The 19,969-nt window shown below is 45.6% G+C and overlaps 1 protein-coding gene across 1 annotated transcript in view; it reads right to left on the reverse strand.

Moving 5' to 3' along the window:
• LOC145342419 (dynein axonemal heavy chain 5-like) overlaps window positions 1-19,969 on the reverse strand; it is a 230,601-nt gene that overhangs the window by 191,384 nt on the left and 19,248 nt on the right. The window contains exons 7-13 of the mRNA XM_080187984.1: window positions 10,180-10,356; window positions 9,547-9,660; window positions 9,328-9,435; window positions 7,609-7,731; window positions 6,178-6,405; window positions 4,291-4,296; window positions 1,379-1,486 (exon numbers count right to left, since the gene is read on the reverse strand). Of these exons, the coding sequence (XP_080044110.1) occupies window positions 1,379-1,486; window positions 4,291-4,296; window positions 6,178-6,405; window positions 7,609-7,731; window positions 9,328-9,435; window positions 9,547-9,660; window positions 10,180-10,356 (864 nt within the window). The remainder of the gene's footprint in view (window positions 1-1,378; window positions 1,487-4,290; window positions 4,297-6,177; window positions 6,406-7,608; window positions 7,732-9,327; window positions 9,436-9,546; window positions 9,661-10,179; window positions 10,357-19,969) is intronic.

Genomic DNA, 19,969 nt, shown 5'->3' on the forward strand with positions numbered 1-19,969 from the left:
GTCTGGAGTCACATGTAGGCCAAACTAGGTTAAGGATGACATATCCTTTCGGGAAGGAAATATCAGTGAACCAGATGTTTTTACAGACAACTGATGATAGCTTCATGGTCACCTTACTGAGGCTAGATTTATATTTTAGATTTATTCATTGAACTTATGGCCCCAGGGCATTAGCGTGGGCCTTTGGATTACTAATGCAGTGACATTACCACTACACCACCATCTCCCATGTTATTCTCTAGCTCAAAATTAAATTAAGTATAAAAAATTAAAATACTTTGGAAGCATTGATCTCAGCTGACACTTATTGGCATTTTTGCAAACTCAAACAAATTACTGCCTTGCAGTCACTCTCATCTATTGACTGTTGCCTGTAGTTCCATGCTTTCATCCTAGCCACCTCAATAATGAAGTCAATTTTTTCAATGAAAACTTGATGAGTTACCAGTACTGAGGGCGGAATAAAATCCAAAGCTTCAAACAAAAATAACCTTTTACTGCCTAATCATTGTTAATAAATGTAAGAAATGTTAAAGCAATTGCCATGGTTTTCTTATTAGCAAACAGGCCTCCAAATAATAATTCAGCTCTAACAATGGGTCATCCTGACTCAAAACATTAGCTGTATTCTGTCTCCACAGATGCTGTCAGATCTGCTGACATTTTCCAGCATTCTCTATTTGTTCCAGATTCCAGCATCTGCAGTCATTTGCCTTTATTTCCAAATAATTGTTTTGATTTGATCACTTCTAGATATAATTGAAAGCTATACTAAGTGATGTTACATATGAATAGGGAAATGCTGTTGCACCAATTGTTTTATCCCTGACAAATTGTTCAACATTTGCAATTCTAATCAATTCTGCTTATTTTTTTTTTCATTTTTCTAGCATGCAAGAACACTTTCACAATAGTACAGTGCAAATCTTTCAGAGTCAATATTCTACTTCCATGGAACTTTTCCCTCTGTGCACTAAATGCTAGGATGATGCACTGATAAGTGAGGTACATACTGTAAAGTAAAAACTATTCACACTGTGCAATCTCAGAATTAATTCTAATGCATCAGTGTAATATTTTAATTGTATACAAAAGTCACTCTTCCACCTTGTCTACATGGCACTGACAATTAGCTTATTCAGGATAGTTATGTGCTATGTACCCGGTCCTCTAATGAACACAATTCACTTGGAAATCTTATAAACATCAAGAACAAGAGATATTTATCCCATCAATTTGCCCTGGATTCAATCCAGAAATAAAACAAGGGGTTGTACAACCCAGTCCTGAGACCACATTCAATGTGCATGCATTTTTGAATAAATCCACATATTATGAAGCTAAGATTGCTCATTCAGATCTTTAAATGAATACAAACGTGTAGGTCACTGATCTGTGCAGTAAAATGCTCATAATCTGCATCGAAAGTAGTCTTTTTGTAATCCAGGATATTATAATCTTGCTTTTTCATTCCAGACAGAATAACCTGCAAGATAAAAATGACAGAAAGTCGAGCCGACTATTCAATCAATACACTAGATTTATAGTTTAGCTTACTTCCAACACATGTCCTTATGCTGAGCTGCAAAATACGAGAGACTGTCCCTCATCTAATTCATAAAATATACCAATGTTATTGGTATACTAAACACACTGTTAGAAATCCCAAATAAACATTGTGGGCAATTCTCTGGCCCCAAGTAAAATCCCGCTGGGCCAGTGAATTTGGTGACAGGCTGTGAGAAAACATGCTTTTACACCAGGCATTACACAGTTTCTGATGCTCCCAGCCATTCTACCTAGCATGATCAGGGTCTCACCCAGAAAAAGGGAGAGCTTGATCCAAACTCATTTGGAGTGATTTTAATCTCATTAGTGAGATTAAAGTCGAATGCAGTGGCCTCCCAGCATGCTCCTGACCCCTACAGCAGGAAGTCACCTGGGCATCAATCACTACAGTTCCCTTAAAGGAGGGACAAGAGGCCGTGGGCTCCAAGAGAGAGAACAAATACCACTCAGCCGTCATCTCTAGGGTACCTATGGGCAAAGCATCTGCTGCCAGGGTGCAGAGGAGGGTCCTTCGAGGGGCTCAGGCCGGGCTGAAGGGACTCAGGCTGGGGGTCTCCCCAGGTTGGAGGTTGTGTGGTTAGTCTTCCCTCAATGGCTTTCAAAGGCTTTGAACTGTCTCTCAGCATGTCAATTTCGAAGAGCTGTCATGTTGCAGGGGCTAGTCTCCTCTTGCTCATTAAGTTTTATAACCTTCTTGAGTGACTGCTGCTGGCCCCTTCAAAGGAGGGATTATGATTGTTTATTTACACAACACTTGCTCGTCATAACTCTGAAATGCTTCCTCAAAATCTAAGCCATTAAATCTGAGTTAATTTTATTAAGGGGGTTTTTTTACAATCTCATACCTGAACACTACGCCTTTACCAGAGGCTGATTTTAACCAGTAGAAGAAATCTGCAACACTCAGACATTAAAGTATAAGGATTCCTCACTGAGCCACTGCTGAGTTCTCTGGATAAACTTAATGACCAAGCCGGACGGTTCAGAGACCATTGTAGCTCCCAGGTGGTTAAGCACATGGCTGGAAAGTGGCCTGGCACTGCCCTGTGGCACATTGGCAGTACCAACCTGGGTCAGCTCAGGTGGGTGGAACTAAAAGTCCGCACAATTGGACAAGTAAAAGGGAAGCTTAACAACTGTGGAGACTGTGAGAGCTTTCCCATTTGCTATTCCTCACTATTTGGTGAAGGCTACATGGCAGCAGACCTGCCCAGAGAGTTCTCACAACAACAACAACAAGGTCTGGAGTTGCCATTCACTCTGAGTCATTGACTATTAGCTCCTGGCAGAGTTAGGGAAGAAAGTGGAGTAGGGTGGAAGGGGCATGCAGGTAAATGGCAGTCAAGTTGTGACCATAAACCTCCATCTTTCCAGCAGAATTGACCTGCCTGACAAGGGACTATTTGGGGTTAGTCTTTCCATTGCGAAAAAGTCTGAGAGTGTCAATGGATGACAGTGGAATTGTGTGATTGGGGGGCCTCTATCACATGGCTCCTTTTCAAAGAGTGATGTCTCCAGATGTAGCCATGCATTGGGGGAGGAAGATCCATTCTTGATCGCCCGCACCACCCCCCCACCCATCACCACAACCACCTTGGGGTGGGGGGGAGTGGAGCGCATGCGACCATTGAAACTATTAGTAATAAGAATGAATCCGGGAAATTTCCAAACAGTGCAACGTAACTTTGATATGAGAGCACATAAACGATTTACAATGATTAAACAGCTGTGACACCAGTGCTCACTCGATACTTCTTCATTTTCTTTTGCTGCAATTAGGTATTTCCCTGATATCTGTCTGCTACTACCACACCCTGTTTTCTGTGATGGCGGGTGTCCTCTGTAGGGCCAAGTTCTGGAGGGCTCCGGCCTGCTTTGGGCTCCTGCTTCGGGACAGGTACATCCTTCTCAGACTGAGTAGCTTAGGGCGGCATGGTGGCACTGTGGTTAACACTACTGCTTCACAGTGCCAGGGACTGAGGTTCGATTCAAGCCTTGGATTACTGCTTTTGTGGAGTTTGCACATTCTCCCTGTGTCAACATGGGTTTTCTCCAGGCTCTCCAGTTTCCTCCCACAGTCCAAAGATGTACATGTTAGGCAGATTAGCCATGATAAATACATGGGGTTGTGGGATAGGAGAGAGGGAAGGACCTGGGTGGGCTGCACTTTCAGAGAGTCAATTCAGACTTGATGGGCCAGTAGGGATTCTATGGTTCTATGGAGATGATGGAGTCACAGACAAAGGGGTTTGAGAATGCCCAGGCATCCTTGGAAATTCCTGGATAGATGCCCTTGGGTTGTCTGCCCTCCCTTTGGGTGCCCAAGGGCACCTCCCTGACTCCATAAGAAGGGAGATGGTGGTGCTTCACCCCCTCTCATGTAGCCACTGCAAAAGCTCACCCACGGTTACAGTGATGTAGTGCAAGTCTGAGCCCATCTCCAGCAAAAACTGGGCATTCTGTTGAACCAGATTCTCCATGAGTTCACCATCCTCCCTATGGACACTTTGATTCACATGTTGGAGCCATCACATCAGCAAACATGCAGGCTTCTCAGCCTTGTGTGGGCCACTGGCACCTCTGACTGATGTTCCCCTGCTTCTGGCTGATTTTCCAACATTTTCTCCATGGCTACTTTCGGAAGATAGTCATCTGACACAGATGTGCAGAGGCTTCTCCTCTAGCAGTCCTCTGTCCAAAGGCCTTGGCTGTCACAGTCACCTCCCACTGTGAATACATTACATTTTTGTGCCATGACCACCAGAGTGTGAGCCGAGCTTAAAATACATGTGCCACCAAGGTGAATGTCTCTGGGCTGGTTGAGGATACAGGTGAATGCGATGATGGCTATACAGTGAAATGTTGTCCACATCCTTTGAATTTCCTGCAGACTGGGGCTTACTTCAGGTGTGGGGGTTGAGTTCACCCTCTTCTTGCTGTCACCTAGAATGGACAGAATGAGTGACAGCCAAGGTTGGTTCAAATTGACACATATCAATCGCCTTGACTTTAAGGCTGCCTGGATTGTGTATATTTCTTCACTGGATGGATGGGGGCAGCCAACCTTGCCGTAGGCACAGGCACACGGTCCTCCACTGCCGTCGGCACAGGCACACAGTCCTCCCCTGCTGTCAGCACAGGCACACGGTCCTCCCCTGCCGTCAGCACAGGCACACGGTCCTCCCCTGCCATTGGCACAGGCATGGAGTTCTCCCCTAACGTTGGCACAGGCATGTGGTCCTTCCTTGCCATCGGCACAGGCATTGTCCTCTGCTGCCTGCTCGGTGGCCCACCATTCAAATTGTGTGAGGGGCCGGAGCTCAGGCATCCCCTTTTTCTCACTCCCCCTCCAGTTGTGGGCTATCTTCCCCTGCACAAACTCAGAGATAGATTATGAGCATATGTGGTGTAAGAGATGGTCACAGGCTGCTAATTCTGTGGCTACTAAATGACCTTTTGATTCATCCCCAAAACTTGAACACCATGTGCATGGCACAATTGAGGGGTGAGATGGACTACTCTCCAGTTGCCCTGTTGAATGTAGTTTCAAGAAGGCTCCAGAAACTTGGCACCTTCAAGGACAAAGCAGCCTGCTTGACATCGATCCAGCACGCAGTCTATCCACCACCAACATAGACAGGCAGCAACATGTACCATGCACAATATGCACTGTAGCAACTCAGAAAGTCTTCTTGAAGAGCATCTCTAACCCTGTGAGTTCTACAAAAGACAGGAGCAAAAGATGCATGGGAGCAGCAGCACTTGCAAGTTGCTCTGCACTCCACCCTATGGCTGCATTTTCATGGCGGCTGAATGAAAATCCTGACGTTGCATTGCTAATAACGCAACACGTGGACAGCAGGGGTCCACATTGTGGAGCAGCCCATCACCTTGTCAAGGACATTTTGGGATGGGCAAAAGGAATGCTGGCCTAGTCAGTGACACCCAGGTCCCATGAGACAAACAAATGAGTGATGACATGGGTTGGAAGGGTAGAAGTTTCATTTACCCTAGCAGCATGGATCAAGTTGTTGACTCCTTTCCTGTACTGTAGGGCAATCCTTCTCTGCAATGTATAGGCATGAACTGCCCTAATTACCTCCTCCCAGACCATAATGGTCAGTTGGGATGGCCTTGTGCACCCTCCTGGGGCAGAGGCCTTTCTTGCATTGCCTTCATGGAATACTCAAGGAATGTGCTGGTGAAGCTGGGAGCCAGCGCTTGCAGCCTTCTCTTGCTCCTCCCTCCCATTAGTGAAATCTTGTCCATGTACCTTTTGAATCTAATACATAGGCATAATGGTGGGTTTCTGATTTCTTGTCCTGCTACCAGGAGTTGATGAGGAACGCACGCGTGTATGAGTAATGAGGCAGAAAGCACACAGATGTGCATAAAATCCTTCCCCATTCTGCAGCAGGAACCACTCCAACTTTCTCATCCCACCACAGAAATTATGATGCAAGGGGAATGATTCCACACATAATAGTGAACACCATTTCCTGGTACTCCTCAAAATAATTGAATTGTAACATAATGAAGATAAATTAGGCATTGATATATAAACCCAGATAAATTGAGGCAAAATAAACAATTGTCTGATTTTCTCACATAACCTCTAACCTGGAATCTGCTTGCCATCTCTTCAGCCCCTTCAATAGTGGATTCCTCCAGGCTGGAGTATATTTCAATAGTCTCGAGCATCTCAATAATCTTTTTAAGTCGTCTCTCAAAGGTCTCAAACTTCCCAAAGGTGTACATTTCACTGAACTCAAATGGTTTTTCATTCTGATTCTCCTTCATCTTTTGTTTGGTAATATTATAGCAAGACTGGTATTCCTAATGTTGCAAGGAAAGGGACAAATAGTTTACATTAAATCCCAAGCTTTACAGTGACACAGTTAAGTCCACAAGTTTTATCCCTGGTAGTTAATTGTCAGGAGATATCAACCTCTTTAGACATATTAATGTCTCCCTGCTTTGACTTCAAAATGAGGAGTTCTACATCCCATTATAAATTTAGCTGTAAAGCCCCTCAAGTGTCTGAATTATCAGCTTTGTGTTACTTAACTGCTTTTGGAAATAGATTATGGTGGAACAATTTTCATCAAGCCAACATGTGTAACATTGTTCGGGTGGTGGTGAAAGATAGTAAAGGAAGCCCCTTCAGGAATTAGACCAGCAAATGGCAGATCAAGATGAATTTGAAGGTGGGTAGCAAAGGAGTAATCTTCAATCTTCCCTCCAGCTATGCTGTCAGGGAAAGCCAAGGTTTCCTTGTCTATGCTGGTCCATCCAAATTTGTTGCACCTGCGGAAAATCTGGTCACAATGTGGCCAGTTTCACTGCCATCATCTGGAAGAATTGCAAGTAGGAAGACAATCATAAAAAAGGCTGCAAGCGTACTAAGTATGTATAGTTCGGCGGAGCAGGCCACCTCTACAGGACCTGTCCAAATGCTGCCTTGGTTATGCACAGATAACAGCAATGAAACAGAGGCATGCAGGTGGAATAGCAAGCATGGTTATCAAAAAGAAGATGCAACCCTCTATCTATCAAGTCCTCAGTGAGAAGAAAACAACCCGCAATTTGTCCACATGAACAGTTCATCAATTTAAAATAGATCTTGCTTCTCAAAATGGTTTTCTTTTGTGGAAGTAATGAAAGAAAAACTGGGCATATTCCTGTCATGGGTATGTGCTCAGCCTTCCTTGATTTTGCATTACTTACTGCCCTCGGTTGTCTGAGTAGATGTAGGCACAGGGAAATCTTCCCGTTAACTTACCTCACTGAACGAAAGAGCTGGGTGGAGGAACTAGTCCATGAGCAAAATTGGAACAAGGACATGCACAGTGTGCAAGTGTGAAATAACAAAGTGGCTTTTTCTTTACTGTTTAATTAGGTTATTCAGTTTTATGTAGACAACCAATAAATTAAGAATTAAAGAAAAATACAGAAGAATGTGGCAAATCAGGCTAAAGGAGATGCAACATGTTTGTGATTGGAATCATACAAAGAATTCTTACAAATCCTATCAGTTACCTGATTAAGCTGAACACAAGCTTTCAACTTGATAACTACGGTAGCTGGAGGCAAATCCCAGATAGTAACAGTTCCATGATTGGTAATGTATGCCTTGCATGCAGTTATCATCTGATTTGTGATCTGAAATAATAATATTTTAATACTCATTCGTTCAAATTGAATTTTGAATGAAAAGAATTTTGAATTAAAAGAAAGCTCCTAACATGAACTTCCCTTCATTCCTAAAAGCTAATCCAGCAATGTACATAGAGCATAAAGGTGGAATTTTCTAAACTTAGGCCCTGGTCAAAGGGACCACTTGTGGATTGGGAACATGTTGATTGATGGAATGGACTTTGTCAAGGCTCTTTGACTGAGATTAGCATCCTGATTCAGAGTTCTCTGGTTAATCAGGGATGGTGAGCAAGGTATTGCATCTATTTTGTCAAAGGAAAGATCTCTAATTAAAGACATTACAATTACTTGGACTTTTGAGGCTATAGTAACCACAGGAATGGAAAGGAGACTTGCCTTCATCAGTCAGAGCATTTAGTACAGGAGTTGGGACGTTACATTACAACTGTATAAGGTATTGGTAAGGCCACATTTGGAGTACTATGTACAATTCCTTCCATAGAACAGATGTTATTAAACTGGAAAACATGAAAAAAGACTTACAAGGATGTTACCAACACTGAAATTATAAGGACAGGCTAGATAGGCTGGGACTTTTTTCCCTGGAGTGTGGGAGGATGAAGAGTGACTTTATAGAAGTTTATAAAATCATGACAGCATGGATAAGGTGAATATCCAAGATCCCAGGTAGCAGTGTCCAAAACTAGAGGGTATAGGTTTAATGTGAGAGGGGAGCAATTTAAAAGGGACCTGAGGAATTTTTTCACATAGAGTATGACACCTATATAGAATGAGCTGCCAGAGGAGGTGGTAGACAATTATAACATTTAAAAGACATTTGGACAGGTACAAGGATAGAAAAGAATTAGAGGAATATGGGCCAAACACAGGTAATGGGACTAGCTCAGTTTAGGAAAACTGGTCAGCATGGACAAGTTGGGCCAAAGGGCCTGTTTCCATGCTGTATATCTCTATGAGACCTGAGAAGGCTGATCTCCTGGTCTCTCATTCTTAATGGAAGGTCCTACTGTGAGCTCCAGGAGGTTGTAGTGAGGTGAGCTCTCCCCAAGATGATCGGAAGTGGACAACCTCTCCTCGCAAACAGGCACGGATGGAAATGGCTGAGGAAATCATTAGCAGAGCTTTGGGGGAAGAGGGGATAGTTGGACTAATTAGGTACCTCTTTCAAAAAGCAAGCAGAAGCATAATGGGCCAAATGGCTTCCTTCCGTACAATTGCAATTCTTGCTAAAAGTAGGCTGTTTGTTAAATTAGTTTCTTAATTTACAATATAACCTTACTGTCAGGAAAAAGGCAGGTTAAACCTTCTGGCCTGGCCTATCCCTGACATAATTCCAGTTCAAATGAAGGATCGCCACCCAAAACATAATTGAGTCTTTTCTCTCTTCAGATGTTAACTGCAGTGTTTTGCTGGACTGTTCCAGGGTTGGATATAAACCCTTTTTCAAGGCACACACTGTGCTCTAGTAAAGTGAATAAGATCAGGTACAAAAGAATTGAGGCTTTATTATTTGTAACCACAACAATACTGGTATTATTACTGTAGGAAGTTCTAGCAAATATTGGCAGGAAATAAGTTTACCTTGGTAAATAGAGAAGTCATCTTTTCAGAGGTGTTGTAATATGTGGAAATTGAATGTATCATCCTAATAACATTCAGGAGGCCTGGAATAGCATCAAGCATTCCAATCTGGAATGAGGAGAAAAAGACATACATTAATCTCTGAACTGACTTTCAAAATAAATATATGTGATGACTGATTTTTGAAATAGCATTATCAAAGAAAAAATAGGGACTCACAGGGTCATTGTTATAGAGAGGGTCACAAAATCGTTCCAACATGTAGAGATACTTCACATTATCTTTGGCTTCATTAGATACATCTGTAATCCGTCTATCCAACTCCTTCCAGGTCTGCAACAGGAATTAAATTGTTTTCAAACAATTCACCCAGATTGTTGTGTAAAACACGCCATTTAATTCAAAAGGAAGGTCGCAAATTAGCTGCAAGATATAGAATCATAGCACCTTGCAGTGCAGAAGGGGGCCATTTGGCCCATCGAGTCTCCACTGACCACAATCCCACCCAGGTCTTATCCCCATAAACCCATGCATTTACCCTAGCTAGTCCCTCTGAACTAAGGGGCAATTTAGCATTGCCAATTCACCTAATCTGCATCAGTTTGTAAGTCTCCAACTCTACAAATGAGAGGATGTTACTCCCATGTTTTGGTAAAAGCATTAGTTGTACCCATCAATTCATCACAGCAACCAACAGTAATTGCATTAACTGTATGAGGTTCAAGCAGTACAATCATTCTAAAAATATTCAAAAACAGTCAGAGGAATTCAATTGTACTTCTATTCAATAAAATATTTTATAGCTTTACAGGAGTTAAATGCTTCTATGAGCAAAAGTATTTTTCTGCAGACCTTTAAGAGCTTCGATTTAGCAGCTGTGATGATTCCAAGGATGGTTTTAACATCTGCTCGCTGAATTTCTTGAGTCAGGTAATTGAATCTAGTCAGGCGGTGTTTCCAATATTCCAGCTCTGCTCGTGGTCCAATATCATCAGCCTCCTTCCGCACCTGCTCACTTTCAGTCAGTACCTGAGAGAAAGGGATTATTAGAACTTTCAAAGCATCCACTATAGATGGTCATTGACCTAGTGTTGTGTAATGTTTTAGGAACCCTGGGGGCGATTCTCCCAAAAGTGCTGAATTGGCGGAAAAACTGTTCTAAATCCCAACTGTTTTGTCAGTTCAGCTTCTCATCTGAATCTCCGCACTTTGTGCAATGCAGTGCTCCCAGTCGTGAATATCATTAAAAACCCAGGGGGGCAGGGCCTATTTGCGCCAGAATTTGACAGCTCTGGAATTCTGCGCATGCGATCTGTCAACCTCCTGTTCTGTCAACCTCTTGTTTGCTGGCCAGCTCGATTGCTGACCTGCCTTTGACCGTTGCCGTGTTGACTCTCCAGCGCCCCGCCACAGCCCAATTGCAGCCCCCACAGAAATTCCCGGGCCAGCTCTGACTCCCAGCCCCCCATCCTGGAATGCCCCGATGCACAGCCCAGTCCTCCAACCCCCTCACGCTGGCAGGCCCCACACCCTCACCTCTCCACTACAGCCACCCTCCCCCCCCCACCCCCCACCCCCAGGTCAGACCCTTTCTCCCCCGGAGGCAGGCCTCCCCCGCTGGCAAACCACCTCCCCCAAGTCCACCCCAATCACTGCCCTCCCTCCATCCCAAACCGATCCTACCTGCAGAGTGGCAGCGGGACCCCCCCATCCCCACTGATCGCCCCTAGTCCCCACCACAATAAGCCCTGCCCCTTGACACCACCGATGCCCAGTAGGCAGTGCCAAGGTGCCCCTGGGCATGGTCGTTTTGCCCCTTGGGCAGTGCCAGGGGCACAGACTTGCACTGCCAGGGTGCCCATGCCCAGGGGGCACCTCCCTGCCTCCTGACCCCCTGGGGTCCTGATTGCCAACCTCCCCTTCATTCCAGAGGCGTCTCCCACTAGCTCCCCAAAAGTGGGGAAATAGTCTGAACCCCGCCAGAATGAAGTATTCCTGGTGGGAGATTCAATCGGGACCTGAAAGCTCCCAATAATGAACTGATAAACATTTTTAAAATACATTTTAAAATGATTTAAATTATTTATCTGCTTTCCTGCCAATTTCCAGCACGGTCTGATCAGCGACTATTCGCCAGCTCTGGGAGATGTGCAAGCATTCCCAACGCACGCGCAAATCCCGGTTCAAGGCCAGCGACGCACATCTCCCAGAAAAGTTGCGGGTCGCAATGGGAGAATCGCGGCCCCTAATTGTCAAGTAATGATGAAGGAATAACACCATAACTTACCAGCTTTCATCTAATTACTTCCTTGGTTTATGAACATTTCTAAACATTTGAGCTCAGACTTGCACTTCTGATGGAAATTCCTTCTTCCTCAACAGTGGAAACTGTGTGAACTGTGATCAGTGCAGACTTAAACGGGTCGAATGGCCTCCTTTTGCACTGTAGGATTCTATGGTTCTATGAACTGAGGATTCTCAAACTGTGGTTGACAGGGTCCTCAATTGTGCCTGACCAATTTCCTGTACTTCTCTTCTGTGTCAGAACTGCAAAAAGACTCCTCTTGTCCTCACTTTTCATCCCTCCAGCCTCCACGTTCAAAGGATCATCCTCTTCCATTTCCATGATCTGTAGCATGATGGCATCACCAAAAACACTTCCACACCCTTCCCCTGTCAGCATTCCAAAGGACTGTAGATCCATGCTCCATTCTTCAATCACCTCATCCCAACACCTCATCCTCTTCCCTTGGTACCATCTCTTGTAATCGCAGGAGCTGGGACACCTGTATACCTCCTCCCTTCTCATCTGTCCAAGGTCTCATCCATTCCATGCAAGTGAAATAATGATTTCCTTGTACTTATTTTAATTTTGTAAACTGTAGTCACCATTCACAACGCAGTCTCTCCCTTCAGGCATCTTGGGTATCCACTTCACGGAAAACCTCCACTTAGTACGCAAGAATGACCGAGTTTGCTATTTTAATTCACCACTTTCCTTTCACGCTCCTGAGCTCGGTCTTCTGCAGTTTTCCAGTGAAGCTCAACGCAAGCTCAAGGAACAGCATCTCATCTTCCAGTTAAGACACTCAGGTCCTTCTGGACTCAACATGGGTCAGCAATTTCAGATCATGAACTCTGTCCCCCATTTTGATTCTGTTTTATTGCCATGAGTTAGTTTGAATCTTGTTTTTTGTGTTTCTGTTTGCAGACAGGGCTATTTTTGGAAAATGCTTTTTTGCTTTAGTCAAGCTGCTAACACTCCCTTTGTCTTTTGTTTCATGACACCTTTGTCATTGAATCACTCCTGTCCTGTACGCTTACCCAGACCTTCCCTTTTGCTGTTCCTCCTCCTTCCCACTTTCAATAGCACATAACCCATCATATTCTAACCTTTTTCACTTTTGAAGATGTCATATTCAATTTGAAAGTAACACTGTTCCTCTCTCTACAGATGCTGGCAGACCTGCTGAGCATTTCCAGCACTTTGTTTTTATTTCAGAGTCAGGCTGATATCTGTTTGCTAATGGAGCACTTTCCAGGGATAAAAAAAATTAAGATCAAAAAGATGGGTCAGGATTCTCCCAAAACAGAATTAAGTGCCCAATGGGTGGGAAAACAGAAGTATTTCCCACTCGTTTTTTAGACATACTTACCAGAACGAATTTCCGACACTCTGGAAAGCAGGATGCGGGGCCTATTCCTGCCCAAGAGGCCAGTAACATAGCGCTGAGTGGGCCACTGCGCATGTTCCAACTTGTGCAGAGATCGGCGCACGTGCAGTGGCCTACCTGACTTCCCCAGGCCAGCCCTAATCCCCCCCAATTCCCCCACAGCCAGTGCTGACCTCCCCCTCCCCCAGTGGCCAGTCCCAACTCCCCACCCAATGACCAGGCCCAAAACACCCCCCAACTTGGCCAGTCCCAATCGCACCACCCTCCCCCTTCTCCCACTGATCCCACCAACAGAGTAGCATGGATGGCCCCCCCATCGAACACCCTCCCCATAGGTCCCACTCCCTTACTTTGTCCCACCCCATCTGGTTCTGCCACCTCGACACTGCTCACTGCTCAGTGGGCAATGCAAAGCTGCCCTAAAGGCAGTGCCAATTTACCTCCAACCTCCCAGGTGGGCCTCAATGACCTCTGTCCCCACCAGTGGAGTGAGGATACCTGTTCCCCATTAGTGGGGAGCAGTCGTAAACCCCATTGGGGGAATCACTCCCAGAGATGGGGGAGAGGCTCGCGGACCCAGAGAATATCATCCTGGGCCCGCTAATCATATGGAAGTTGTAATTTCCATATGATAATCAGCTCCACACCAATCTCTGGCGCATTGATGGTTGCACTAAAAAATGTGCAGAGGGCTGGGAGAATCCCAGCCATGGTGTTTTACTTGAATTCCTTGTTGCTTGGCTTTTCCTCAGATAAATATATCCTCTTCCTTCCCCACACCCTGCTTTCTCCCTTGCATTTATTTTATTTTCAGGCTGGATATCTTCTCCAAATGTGAGGGCCACGTGAAGATATCTCACTGGCTGCCAGGAGGTATCTGATTCTTGTGACATTTTCTCATTTTTTTTCACTGTTCAAGTTGGTTTTACACATTCAGTTCAGATAAATTCAACTTTATCCATATCATAAGGATGAATCATTTACATTTCCCACAATCGCCATCATTTTGATCCTACTGCTGTCTAATTTATATTGAATAAAGCATAGACTTGAGCCGTGTACTTTGTTTCACCATGAACCAGGTTAATACCCAAGGGGGCAGAAGAGACTTATCAGGATGCTGCCTGGTTTGCAGGCTATTGACTATGAAGAAAGGTTGAACAAACTTGAATTGTTTTCATTGGAGCATCAGAGAATGAGGGGGACCTGATAGAAGTTTACAAGATTAAATAAGAACATGAGAACATAAGAACATAAGAAATAGGAGCAGGAGTAGGCCATCTAGCCCTTCCAGCCTGCCCCGCCATTCAATAAGATCATGGCTGATCTGAAGTGGCTCAGTTCCACTTTCCCACTCTCTCCCCATAACCCTTAATTCCCTTGCCTACCAAAAACCTATCTACCCATTTCTTAAATATATTTAGCGAGGTAGCCTCCACCACTTCAACGGGCAGAGAATTCCAGAGATTCACCACCCTTTGAGTGAAGAAGTTCCTCCTCAGCTCCGTTCTAAACTGCTCCCCCCTTATCTTGAGGCTGTGCCCTCTAGTCCTGCTGTCCTTTCTGAGCGGGAAGAATCTCTCTACCTCTACCCTATCCATCCCCTTCATTATCTTATACATCTCTATAAGATCCCCCCTCATCCTTCTAAACTCCAACGAGTACAGACCCAGTCTATTCAGCCTCTCTTCATAGTCCAACCCGCTCATCTCCGGTATCAGCCTAGTGAACCTCCTCTGCACTCCTTCCAAGGCCAAAATATCCTTGCGCAAGTGCAGCAACCAAAACTGCACACAGTACTCCAGCTGCAGCCTCACCAGTGCCCTGTACAGTAGCAGTAAGACCTCCCTGCTTTTATATTTTATCCCCCTCGCTATAAAGGCCGGCATCCCATTCGCCTTCCTGATCACCTGCTGCACCTGCAGACTGGGTTTTTGCAACTCATGCACAAGGACCCCCAGGACCGTAGCATGCTGCAGCTTTTCGCCCTTTAAATAGTAATCCCTCCTACTATTATTCCTGCCGAAGTGGATAACCTCACACTTGCTAACATTGTACTCCATCTGCCAGGTCCTCGCCCACTTGTTTAGCCTATCTAGATCCCTCTGCAGACTTTCCACACCCTCCGCACAATTTGCTTTTCCACTTATCTTTGTGTCATCAGCAAACAGGGTATGATAGGGTTGGATAGAGTGGATAGTCAGAGTCTTTTTCCCAGGGTCAAAGGGATAATTACTCAAGGGCATAGATTTGATTTGATTTATTATTGTCACATGTAATGAGGCGGGTAGAATTAGGGACCTTGCGGTGAAGGATCCTCTTGGGGAGAGTGATCATTGTATGGTGGAGTTTCTGGTGCAGATGGAGGAGGAGAAAGTGGGTTCCCGGACACGCGTCCTTTGTTTGAACAGAGGGGAGTACGGTAGGATGAGAGAAGAATTGGCGAATGTGGACTGGGGGAGCGCGTTGGAAGGTAGGTCTGCTGAGGAGCAGTGGAGGATCTTTAAGGAGATCTTTCTTGGTGCTCAGCAGAAATTTATTCTGATGGTCAAAAAGGACAGTAGGAGGAGAGGTAATAAGCCTGGAAATTATAGGCCGGTGAGTTTGACATCGGTGGTAGGGAAATTAACGGAAAAAGTACTTAGGGGTAGGATGTATGAGCATTTGGAGCGTTGCGGTCTGATTAGGGATACGCAACATGGCTTTGTTAGAGGGAGGTCTTGCCTTACGAATCTGGTGGAATTCTTTGAGGAGGTGAGAAAAACGGTTGACGATGGGAGAGCCATTGATGTCATCTATATGGATTTCAGTAAGGCGTTTGACAAAGTCCCTCATGGTAGGCTGGTAGAAAAGGTTAAGGCGCATGGGATACGAGGTCAGGTAGCTAGGTGGATTGAGAACTGGCTGGGTAATAGGAGACAGAGGGTAGTTGTGGAGGGGACTTTGTCCGGCTGGAGGCCAGTGACCAGTGGTGTGCCGCAGGGCTCAGTACTGGGACCTCTCCTCTTTGTAGTCTACATAAATGACTTGGAAGAGAGCGTAGGTGGTGTGATCAGCAAGTTTGCTGATGACACCAAGATGGCAGGGTTGGCGGGTACCGAAGTGGATTGTGAGGTGATACAACAGGATATAGATAGGTTGGTGCATTGGGCAGATAGGTGGCAGATGGAATTTAATCCTGACAAATGTGAGGTGATGCATTTTGGAAGGAATAATGTAGAGAGGTGTTATGTGATTAAAGGTAGACAAATTAGGAGTATAGAAACACAGAGGGACCTGGGAGTGCAGGTTCACAAATCCATGAAGGTTGCGACACAAGTGGAGAATGTTGTCAGGAAGGCTTATGGAATGCTAGTCTTTATAGGAAGGGGTATAGAGTTTAAAAGCTGCCGTCTAATGCTTCAGTTGTATAGAACGTTGGTTAGACCGCATTTGGAGTACTGCGTCCAGTTCTGGTCACCTTACTACCGGAAGGACGTGGAGGCTCTGGAAAGGGTGCAGAGGAGGTTTACCAGGATGTTGCCTGGCATGGAGGGGCTGGGTTACAAGGAAAGGTTGGAGAAACTGGGACTGTTCTCCTTGGAAAGACGGAGATTGAGGGGGGACATGATAGAGGTATACAAGATACTGAAGGGAATAGACAGAGTCAATAGTGAGAGACTGCTCCCTAGATTGGTTACAAATACAAGAGGACATGATTTAAGGGTGAGGGGGGAGAGATATAATTTGGATATGAGAGGAAGGTTCTTTACGCAGAGAGTTGTGGGGGTATGGAACGCGCTACCGAGTAGGGTGGTGGAGGCGGGAACGTTGGACTCGTTTAAGGTTCAGTTAGATAGGCACATGAGTGAAATGAGGATGGAGGGTTATGGTAGGGGTTATTAAATAAGGGTTAGAACCTCGGGAGACACCGGAAAGGCAGGCTTGTGATTAACGTTTTTGTCTTTTATTCCGCAGGTGGAGGTCCACCTCGTTGTCAAACGAGGGGCATGTACACGGTGGGTCGTGCGTGGGCTACTCTTGGAGGTTCCAGGAGTGGCCTAGTACTTCGTGTCGGTGTGTGTGCTTGATCCTGGACCGGTAGATGGGCGCCGCAACAGCTCGGTGACAAGCACTGCTAGCTGTGCAGACACATGGATTTGGGCCTGTGTCTGTGGGAGTTTGTGCATTCTCCCTGTGGATGCGTGGGTTTCCTCCGGGTGCTCCGATTTCCTCCCACACCCCAAAGATGTGCTCTTAGGCTGATTGGTTTTACCAAATTGACACTATTCTCCCCTGAATCTGGCTAAGTCAGGGGTTCTATTCGTAGACACGCAGGGTAGAATAGGTGTAGGGTGATGCGGCGGCGCAGGCTTGTTGGGCCGAAGGGCCTGTTTCCCGTGCTGGGTTGTTCTTTGTTCTTTGTTCTTTGTAAGCCGTGGATAACGAAGGAGGTGAAGGAAAGTGCTAAATTAAAAGCAGAGGCATTTAGAGTAGCTAAGAGTAGTGGGCGAGAAGAAGATTGGGAGAGGTTTAAATGTCAACAAAGATTGACAAAGAAGTTGATAAAGAAGGGTAGGAGAAACTATGAAGCTGGGCTAGCACTTAATATAAAAAAGGATAGCAAGAGTTTTTATAAATATATAAAAAGGAAGAGGCTGGCTAGGGTGAACGTTGGTCCCTTAGAGGATGAGAAGGGGGACTTAGTGGTAGGGGATGGGGATATGGCTGAGGTATTGAATAACTTTTTTGTTTCTGTCTTCACGGAGGAGGACGTGAATAATTTGCCGGGTGTTAGAGATGGAAAGGTGAAAGGACTGGAGGGTCTTAACGACATTACTGTTACTAGAGATGTGGTGCTCGACAGACTGGAGGGGCTGATTGTGGACAAGTCCTCAGGACCGGATGGAATGCATCCGAGGGTTCTGAAAGAAATGGCGGAGGTGATAGTGGATGCCTTGGTGGTTATTTTCCAGATGTCGCTGGATTCCGGGGAAGTGCCGGAAGATTGGAAAACGGCTAATGTTACGCCGTTGTTTAAGAAGGGTGCCAGGCAAAAGGCAGGGAATTATAGGCCGGTTAGTTTAACGTCTGTTGTAGGTAAAATGTTAGAATCCGTCATCAAGGAGGAAATAGCGAGGCATCTTGAGAGGAATTGCTTGATAGAGCAGACGCAGCACGGTTTCGTTAAAGGGAAGTCGTGTCTGACAAATTTACTGGAGTTCTATGAGGATGTGTCTAGGGCGGTGGATAGAGGAGAGCCGGTGGATGTGGTCTTGATTTTCAGAAGGCGTTTGACAAGGTACCTCACAAGAGGTTATTGCAGAAGGTCAGGGGACATGGAGTTGGGGGTAGGGTGTTAGCGTGGATAGAGGATTGGTTGTCAAATAGGAGGCAGAGAGTGGGGGTCAATGGGTGCTATTCGGATTGGCGGTTGGTGACTAGTGGAGTGCCCCAGGGGTCGGTGCTGGGGCCTCAGCTATTTACCATTTATATAGATGATCTGGAGGAGGGAACCGAGTGTAGGGTGTCGAAATTTGCTGATGACACCAAGACTGGGGAAACGGCAAATTGTGCGGAGGGTGTGGAGAGTCTACAGAAGGATCTAGATAGGCTGGGCGAATGGGCCAGGAAATGGCAAATGGAATTTAATGTTGGCAAGTGCGAGGTGGTCCACTTTAGTAGGAATAATGGTAGGAAGGATTATTACTTACGTGGCAAAAAACTGCAGCAGGCGACGGTGCAGAGGGACCTCGGGGTCCTTGTGCATGAGTCGCAAAAACCCAGCTTGCAGGTGCAGCAGGTGGTCAGGAAGGCGAATGGGATGCTGGCCTTCATAGCGAAGGGGATTGAATATAAAAGTAGGGAGGTCTTGCTGCGGCTGTATAGGGCATTGGTGAGGCCGCAGCTGGAGTACTGTGTGCAGTTTTGGGCGCCGTACTTACGCAAGGATATTTTGGCCTTGGAGGGAGTGCGGAGGAGGTTTACTAGGCTGATGCCGGAGTTGAGGGGGTTGAGCTATGAGGAGAGGCTGAATAAATTAGGCTTGTACTCGTTAGAGTTTAGAAGAATGAGGGGAGATCTCATTGAGACGTATAAGATGATGAATGGGATGGATAGGATAGAGGTGGAGAGACTCTTCCTACTCAGAAAGGATAGTAGGACTAGGGGGCACAGCCTCAAGATAAAGGCGGGGCGGTTTAGAACAGAGTTGAGGAGGAACTTCTTCACTCAAAGGGTGGTGTACCTCTGGAATTCTCTGCCCGTTGAAGTGGTGGAGGCTACCTCGCTAAATATTTTTAAGACGCGGGTTGATGGGTTTTTGATAAGAGAGGGGATTAAGGGTTATGGGGAGAGGGCGGGAATGTGGAACTGACCCACGACAGATCAGCCATGATCTTATTGAATGGCGGGGCAGGCTCGAAGGGCTAGATGGCCTACTCCTGCTCCTATTTCTTATGTTCTTATGTATTGGCATAGCGTGGAAAGTATTGTTCCTTATGCGCTATACAGACAAAGCATGCTGTTCATAGAGAAGAAAATAAGAGCGTGCAGAATGTAGTGTTACAGGCATAGCTAGCATGCAGAGAAAGATCATTGTAATGCAAGGAAGGCCCATTCAAAAGTCTGATGGCAGCAGGGAAGAAGCTGTTCTTGAGTCAGTTGGTGCGTGACCTCAGACTTTTGTATCTTTTTCCCGACAGAAGAAAGTGGAAGAGAGAATGTCTGGGGTGCATGGGATCCTTAATTATGCTGGCTGCTTTGGCAAGGCAGCGGGGAGTGTAGACAGAGTCAATGGATGGGAGGCTGGTTTGCATGATGGATTGGGCTACATTCACAACCTTTTGTAATTTCTTGTGGTCTTGGACAGAGCAGGAACCATACCAAGGGGTTGATACAGCCAGAAAGAATGCTTTCTATGATGCATCTGTAAAAGTTGGAAGTGAGGTTGAAAGTGAGAGGGGGAAAGTTCAAAAGAGATATAAGGG

The sequence above is a fragment of the Carcharhinus amblyrhynchos genome, chromosome 4 (assembly GCF_965287045.1).
Source record: "Carcharhinus amblyrhynchos chromosome 4, sCarAmb.v2.hapA, whole genome shotgun sequence".
NCBI lineage: Eukaryota > Metazoa > Chordata > Chondrichthyes > Carcharhiniformes > Carcharhinidae > Carcharhinus > Carcharhinus amblyrhynchos.